This window comes from Macadamia integrifolia, unplaced genomic scaffold, assembly GCF_013358625.1.
Source record: "Macadamia integrifolia cultivar HAES 741 unplaced genomic scaffold, SCU_Mint_v3 scaffold2596, whole genome shotgun sequence".
Lineage (NCBI taxonomy): Eukaryota > Viridiplantae > Streptophyta > Magnoliopsida > Proteales > Proteaceae > Macadamia > Macadamia integrifolia.
The window spans coordinates 31,292-39,897 of NW_024868822.1; the positions used below are offsets into that span (position 1 = coordinate 31,292).

Here is an 8,606-nt window from a genome sequence, read left to right on the forward strand (position 1 = left end):
GAGGTGATTACACAAGCTAGAGGAGAGAGATAGATGGAACTATATGAGGGTGAAGGATACACTATCGGATAGAAAACATTTTCCATTATTTATTTTTTATAGTTTATCTCATTTATTCAAAGTTTTAAAAAGAGTAATATTAGTTGTACAAATATGATTCATTTCTTATTATTTAGTTGTATTGATTGCTATATTGCTTAACCCACTTAGGATTATTTATATTTTATGTGATATTGTTATCCATTTAACTTGGCCTAATATTCTGTATTAAGATAATATCTCAGTTTTTTTGTTTTTTTAGAAATTTTTTTTTTTTGGTAACTTGTAGAAATTCATTTATTCATTGAAACAGGGAGAACATAATTGGTGGAATACAAGCTTCTTCCAACCATAGAGTGAAATTTTGACAAAATGATTGATGGCATTTCGGGCTAAGGAGTATCTCACTATTTTAGCAAGTATATATATATATATATATATCCTTATCTTTGAGGGAAAGAAAAATGCTGTTTCTTGTTAAGCTCACCATCCAGTTTTACTCTTCTACTAATCAATTTGGTGATTTGTTAATTAACCAAGACTTTAGTTGTTAAGTCTTTATTTGTCAGAAAGTCAGCAAAGTATATATTAATAACAAAAAGATAGACAGAGAATAAGTCCAGGAGGTGTTCCCAAGTTGGGATTACCTTGGAGCTCTACCTAAGGCATTGCCATCAACAGAGCCCAAGAAAAATAATACATTGCCTGAGGACTCCACTTTCGGCATTACCATCAACAGGAGCCTAAAAACAACAAAAGATAATTAGACATGCTACCCACACTTGGTCCGGTCACCAATTGTCAATTTGATAAGAGAATTTGACCGACTGTGAGTAAACCGCATAGTTGCACTCTTCTTTGCCATTAATTTGCCACGTATTATGACTATTGTATCCCTAGGCAATACAATGAGTTATTTTCCAAGTAATTGATCTTATGTACATAGAATAATAGACCCACTGATATTTTCCTAGTGAAAAAGCACTCCAAAAAAATATGACTGAGGCTTTTCGAAGCGGGAAGACATAAATAACACCTTGAGACCGTGGAGATACCCTTGGGAGCAAACCGATTCTCGGTTAGGAACTTGAGGTGCTCGAGGTGCATCATACGCCATCCAAAAGTTGAATGTCTGGGTTGAAGTAGGAAGCTCAAACAATAGGGACAAAGCAAATTTTGTTGACGGAAGCGATCAATGTCAATTCCGATTAGACTTGAAATGGTCTAAAAAATCCCTAGAATCAACATATTCGTGGAATATTTCAATGATTTTGGTGTTTTTATCAGGAATCGACTGCATCAACTCATTGGTGATCACCAACTCTGATCTGAATGGGCGATTCCCAATCTGATTTGTCAATTCTTGAAACCCTCTTCTTGCATTTCCACCAGTTCCGGTTCTAAGAAGTCCTGATGAAACCCTCCATCCATTTTCTCAAGCAGTTCTTGACAAGAGGAGTCAAGTGTAGAACCCAAGTTCTCTCATACACTGGCAGGGCCTCTCACTAGCTGATGCGACTTGGGAAGACCTGGATATGATCAGCTCCCATTTTTCTAGAAATTGAACTTGGGGAGAAGTCCAATCCTAAAAGGGAATGGACTGTTATGGTCGCGCATGGTTTTGTATGGAGATGTGCACGGCAAGTGGCGGTGCATGGCAAGTGGCGGTAGTGACGTAGGGAGTTATCTTAGCAGTTCCCTTTTGTAACTATTCTTTTTAGAGGTGGTAGTGTATTGGTTTATGAGAAGCCACGGACTTGGATTCTTTGTAGCGTAACATGGTGTCCGGTCTGTATTCAACACTTAAAAATATTTTGGACTGCATGCGACTGCTATTGAATTAGGATACTCTTTAATGCGGCATTCAGTGATTGGAAGCATCTGAACATGCACCCTAATATTGGAGAGGATCCGGATCCGGATCCGGATCCGGATAGGTAAGAAGTCGTCATTTTACACCCCCCCCCAAAAAATCATCTACCTCGTATATGTGCTAAAACCTCATTAAACTCATTATGTATCTGTAAATCATTGTACACGCTTCATCCCCGTAGGCATATAATCTCAATGGCTCATTCTCCTTCGACATGCCCTATGAAGCTCACCCCTCTTAACCTGGGCTGCTACATTCTCGTTCTAAGGTTCAAACAGGTTAAAAGAGGTGAAAACAGAGTAAAAACGGTGAAAAGGATGAGAAGTGGCATTTTTATTACTATTTTGGTTTTAGGTTCAAAAGAGTAATTTTTATTTATAAATTAACGGTGTTAGACTTTAGGGGTACGTTTGATATTTTTGAGAATTTAGGGTGGTATCTCATATAAGGTTTCAAAAGAGTGGTTGTACAAGACAATTTTCCAAATAAATAAATAGCAAAGAATAGAGAAACTGATTTGATGTGTTTATATTATAATCAGAACAAAGATGAATAAATATTAATGGAAAAATAACTAATATTGAAATCAATGGATATCTAACCAGGGAGAAATACTAATATTAAATCACAAAATGAACCATAATATCAATTTTTATTTATTTATTTTTTTTTTTGTAAGTTACTATCAAATCATTCAATGGATAATTAATTCACCTACTCATAACCTTATACTCAATAATTTTTTATCAATTTCATTTGGTTGGGTGTTGTTTCAACTGGTCCCACATACCAAATTCAAAACAACACATTCAATAAAGTTCGATTTGATTTGAGTCGATCCTATTTTTTCAAATGATTTTACCAATTCGAGCTAGGTTTTGACACCCCTACTAAAACCTATCAACCATGGAAAAACATAATTATGGCGAAGCTGGATGAGCTTCAGTGTTGCTGTGTCATTGTTAACTTGTGTTTGTTATCGTGGACTATGGCGTGTCAGGAAGACTGATCAGGATGCGTTCACGTTCCAGAGGCCAAGGTAATTTTGTAGGTTGGGAACAAGGATGTGAAAAAAAATATAAGTTTGGATGGCGAGACAACACTGATTCAGATTATGTCCATGGAAGAGTCGGACCAGCCAGCCCAGAAAATGGATACTATTGTAAACCTAAGTAATCCAGCCACTAAACCAGAGTAATAAGTAAGGAAAGAAGGAAAATGCTAGTTGTTTTTTTTTGTTGGAATTTTAAAGTGATGGAGTCCTTCGTGAGCGCTAATTGGACACTAGCTTAGCCTAGTGGTGGTAGCTTCGGCATGAAGAGCTGGTGTTTAAGGGAAGAGGTTGTAGGATCAAACGCTATGGTATGCTTATGTGAGTGAGTGGATGAGGGATGGGGTTCTTCTGTACCGTACGTTACAGGGTAGCATAGATCCAAGGGTTGGGAACCCTCAGACACGCAGCCCAAGGGGCTCCCAGCCCGTGAATCTGCGTTACACACTATGTCGCGCAATAGAGGATCCCAGTTCGTTGGTGAGTGTAGGAGTAGGTGGTCATTAGCCGTACTAGCACCTAGTAGGGTGATGTCATTGGTGAGCGTTTATGCGCATTGTGTACCATCACCTCCAATGGACTATTAAAGTAATAATAATAATAATAATAATAATAATAATAATAATAATGAGACACTCATTGATTTATCATTTATGTATCTATCTCTTTGTTTCAATTTGAACTTTTTCTTTTTTTCTTGACATCCAAATATAGAATCAACTTTTTTTTTTGTATAAATAAACTCAAACGAACGACAATGAAAGAAAGGGTGAAAATATCAGGAGGCAAGTGGAGCATTGAAGCTCTAATGAGATGGGTGAAGATCTTGCTGTAAAAACTGAAATCTATCTACGATCCGAAAAACACAATTAAGGTGAAAGTGGATGTTATACTTTGTTACTCTCAATTTGTGTTTGCTGTTGTGGATTATGGTCTGTTGTTTCAATATATGCTCAAGATAATTAGGTTGCCAGAGGTCAGGGGAGCATAGATGTGAAAAGGTTGGTGGAATGACTTTCATAGCAGAGTTGTGAAGAATAGCCATGGGAAATTTTATCTCTATTACTAGATATCTCAAATGTCAAGGTTTCAATTGAGCATGTAACAAGAGAGAGAGAGAGAGAGAGAGAGAGAGAGAGAGAGAGAAGGGTTTGAAACATGGAATAGGAACGAGGGTCATTTTAGAGTTCAAATCCTCTCTACATACATTTATACATTTTAGGTGTAAATACCTATTCTTTTTATTTTCGTAAAAACTCTTTTTCATCTTTTAAATGACAATAAATGGGATATGTTTTTGCACCTTAACATCTATGCAAAGGGACCTCACCTCTTCATTTCATGTGAGAATGAGAGAGAATGTGAGTATACACAAGAAGTATGGTTGCATGTTACAATTGGAATGAAAACGAGAATAATATTTCCATGTGAACCCTTGCACGTAAGGTATCAAAAGGAGATTTTAGGAAGAGCCTAAAAACCCTATAATAACTTGTGAACTCTAAAATGGAATGATGAACTTTATCGCCTAAATTGAGATCATCCACAGCCTCTTATATGCATACAACTCTTGAGGATACGCAACCCCACGTGGTTGGCATGTTGCATGAAAGATTAGATGGTCATTAAAAAGGATCTCCTTATCCAAAAAAAAAAAAAAAAAAATTAAAGGGGATCCCAATCCTAATCACCTGTAGCGAAGGAAAACTTCCTCCAATGTCAGAGGTCAACAAACTTTTTCTGAAAACAAGTAAAACTAAAAATTTTTTATCCACATTGGGTGAAGGGAAAGTACCAAAAAAGGCTTTTTGTTCATACATTTAACAGTTTAGATAGATTGACCAAGTCAATCCTCTTTATAGTCTCTTACCAAAAGAAAAATCCTCTTTATAGTCAAAATTAAATCTGATATATGGTTATACAGATTTGACACAGGATCGGAATGCATATACCGCAATAATTCTCGAAACCCGAAAACTTTGTTTACCCTCTCCTCTTTTCCTCCTCAGAGTTCATCTTTGAGTTGTTGAATTGCAATTGCAGGGTTGCGGGCTTCTTAATTCGACGCTTCTTTCTTCAGGTTGAAATTTGGGCTCACCTTTCACAAACGGCTGCTCCTTATCAGTGACGAAGAAAATGGTAAGAATCTTCAATAGCTATTTCCCTCAATTTGTCTCCTTCATTTTGATACCATGAGTTGAGAACATCTATTTCTGTGAATTGTTTATACCTTGGTGGGTTTTTGATTCCTGGGTTCAGAATCTTGTTTCCGTCCATCCCTTCTCCCCAGAGACCTTACGAGGGTTTTTGGTTTGTTGGTTTCTGTTTTGATGTCCTGTTCTACGAAAAGTGCCCTTTTTATGTCCAATTTTTTTTTTCCTGCTATTTTAAATTGTTTGAAACGTCTCTCTGTAGATAAGTCGAATTTTGTGTGTGTGTGTGTGTGTTTTTTTTTTTTTTTTTTTTTAAATGTTAATTGCCCTTTTGTCGAATTTTTCTGCTAGTCGTCTTCTTCAATATGCACTGGTCACTGGGCTTCCTGATCTATTGATGGATTTATCGTCTCTGGCTCTCTCTTCCCCCCTCTTGTGGTAACTAGGTGGATTGTTTCTCTTCCTGGGATGGAAAATATTAGCATGGATAAGTGGAATATGGATGCTTATAGGATTTCTGTTATTTTTATCTTCGAAGTGTTTGTTTTTTTCTTTTTCAGTTCCTAGCTGAGGTTTTTTTTATTGAGTGTTCCTATCTTTCTCATCAAAATGAATCTAATGATTCTCAATTTCTTACCCTTTTGGGATGAGATGGAGGTGATTAGGTTAGAGTGGATACAAGGCAACGTGGATGTCCAGTATTATTTCTTGATTTTATTTTAAAATTTTAGTGTTATATGGGGACTCAAAACAGTAGACTTAGTATTGGTTTCAACACCTTCCAACACAAAACAAATTAACTTTTCCCCTTGAAGCTCATTGTAAGGCCAGTGTATGAAGAGGTAAAAGCATGAGGCATGAGCCCACCATACATCAAGCTCAATGTGAAAACTGAAAAGCAGCTCCTCTCGCGTACCTCATCTTTGAGGTTGTTACCCCAAGGTGTTTGAACTTTTTTAGCTGCACCTGAGGCGCCACAAACACTTCTCCAAATGATTATTTTTCCCCTGGAATATAAGTTGCAAGTTTTCAGTTTGTAGCCAGTGTTGTTAAATTAGCTTCATAGGTATTCATAAAAGACTCTACTCTTGAAAAAGTTTGCGAAACAAATCAGGCTTGCAGTCATACAGCCCTCCATACATCTAGGGAATATTAGAAAAAAAAATGGAAGTGCCCTCTGCAATGCTACAACTGTGACTTTTTAAGATCTTATGAAAACCTTGAGTTGCTGTGGGAGAAATTTGTGTGGGGGTTAATTTTTGGGGGGGATAAGTAGGCGCCAAGGAGAATTAAATCCATGACCATTTAATTGTGAGGTGTTGTCCTTGCGAACTGAGGTACCCCTTGGGTTTTAAAAATTGGAGTATAGGAAGCCTTATCTTATCAAATTGATGTAAGGGTACTCGCATATTTCCTCTTTTCTTTTACTCTTTTGGTGAATTCGAATGCTTTGTTTCAGTTTGAAGAGGTCTCTAAGTTTGTCCACTCTCAAGAGATATTCAGACATATATGTGATAGGTATTGTTAGTTGCACTATGGCCAGAAAAAATCCAATAAATTTACCTCTGAAAAATAGTGTAAATGGGCTTTATTACCAATATTGTCTTTGTTACTATTGTACTCTGTGGCTGTAATCTGTTGATTCAGCATTGATGCACTAGTTTTTTAAGCTACCGGCTTTAGTTTGTTTCATCAACTGTTCCATCTTGCTGGTTGACATCATAATATTTTGTACTCATGATGCATTTTTGTTTTACAGACTACCTCAAGGCGCCTTGCAGATAGGAAAGTGGCGAAGTTTCAGAAAAATATCACAAAGAGGGGAACAGTTCCTGAAACCCCGGTAAAGAAAGGAAATGACTACCCAGTCGGGCCAATTTTGCTTGGGTTTTTTGTTTTTGTGGTCATTGGATCATGTATGCTCTTTCCACCCACTCCCTACTTCTTTTATCAATTAAATTCTGATCTATGGCCTATGTTACATACCTATTGTTTAATCACTGCATGTTGCAAATAGCAAAGTAGGAATCAAATGGTGTGAGGTCTGACATTTTATATCGACACCATGTGCCCGTTTCCTTGATATCAGTTTTCTTATAAACCTCAATAGCTATATTGAGTTTATGTCTGCCTGTGGGCAATTAGTTCTATTTCTTAACTAATCTTAGTCTTGTGGGTACCAGGGCCTCCGTTGTATTTTATAATTCTTGTGAGATCTCTATTGATTCATTCATCTTGTTTTGAAACATAATTACCTGCTGTTTCCAGATTGCATTTCTGGCCATCCTGAACCTTTTTCTTTCGTGTGTTTATATATATAATTCATTTGCATAGGACGACGTTGAATGATGATTGTAATTCTTGGTAAAGCTTGGCTGCCCAAAGAACCAAGCCGTTGGAACTTGGAACTGATGCATGATAGCATAACATGAGAAGGGTTTATTTTGTTGCACCTAAAATGTGCCGTGAACTTTATATAGGTGATGGTTTAAGCGAACTGTTTCAGGCACCTTAAGCTATGTTTGGTACGCATTCTCAAATTAGATTTTGGGTCTAGAATGCATTCTGAAGCCTGGTTCTTCTCTATTTTCTCGCTTCATAATGCTTTTTAGACTCAGAATCTATTCCGAGTATCATACCAAACCCAGCCTTAAATCTCACGTTAGAAAGTATTTGGTATTATTATGTTATAATTTGATGCGCAAGCATCAGGTTCCATGTCAAAGTTGTATTTCACATTTTGTGGTTTCTTGGTTGGCAGCCCTGTTCCAGATTATTAGGACGGCCACAAGTCGCGGGATGGCCTGAGACTATGGAGGAGGAAGTTTCGCTGAACATGGAGATATGCTTTGGGTGGTGGTAACATTAACCTAGGAAAGTAAGTGTGTGTTTAGGAAGAACAGGTTGAGACAGTAGCTATTTGGTTTCCTAATTTCCTGTCTAATAAAATAAAATGGTGTTTGCTGGATCTAAATGTGTTTTTCAGCCTTGGACTTGACAAGTTCGTTGTAAATTTTGTACTTTATAAGCGTTGAAAATTCTGATCCATTTGTATTGCATTTGAGATTTTAAGTGCTTATCCTTCTGGCTATGTTTGGAATCCAAGAAAAGAAATGGGGAGAGAGAGAGAGAGAAAGAAAAGGAAGTGCACAGTAGTCTCTTGTGTGTGCTTCCCTTTCATAGTCTCTTTCCCCTCTTTCTTCATTAAACACGTTGGCTCCCCTTCCCTCTCCTCTTCATATTTACTGTTTGTTCTCCACTATTGACCTTGTGTGTAAGATGTCAAAACATGCGGGAATGAAGAAGGAAAAGAAGGTGAATCCAGTGCATAGTGCACTGGTTGTAGTTTGTGCTAGAAGAGTAGGCGTCAGGTTTATAGTCTAGAGATAAAACTCCTGTCAAATGCACTCGCCTTGTAGCTTCTGCTGGAAGAGTAGGCGTCAGGTTTATAGTCTAGAGATAAAACTCCTGTCAAATGCACTTGCCCCCC

At 37.3% G+C, this 8,606-nt stretch overlaps 1 protein-coding gene across 1 annotated transcript; it reads left to right on the top strand.

Moving 5' to 3' along the window:
* The first annotated feature begins 4,836 nt into the window (after positions 1 to 4,836).
* On the top strand, positions 4,837 to 8,164 carry LOC122066809 (probable stress-associated endoplasmic reticulum protein). The gene is made up of 3 exons (XM_042630641.1): positions 4,837 to 5,102; positions 6,876 to 7,032; positions 7,878 to 8,164. The coding sequence occupies exons 1-3, from the start codon at positions 5,100 to 5,102 to the stop codon at positions 7,922 to 7,924; spliced, it is 207 nt and encodes a 68-aa protein (XP_042486575.1). The 5' UTR covers positions 4,837 to 5,099; the 3' UTR covers positions 7,925 to 8,164.
* The last annotated feature ends 442 nt before the right edge of the window (positions 8,165 to 8,606 follow it).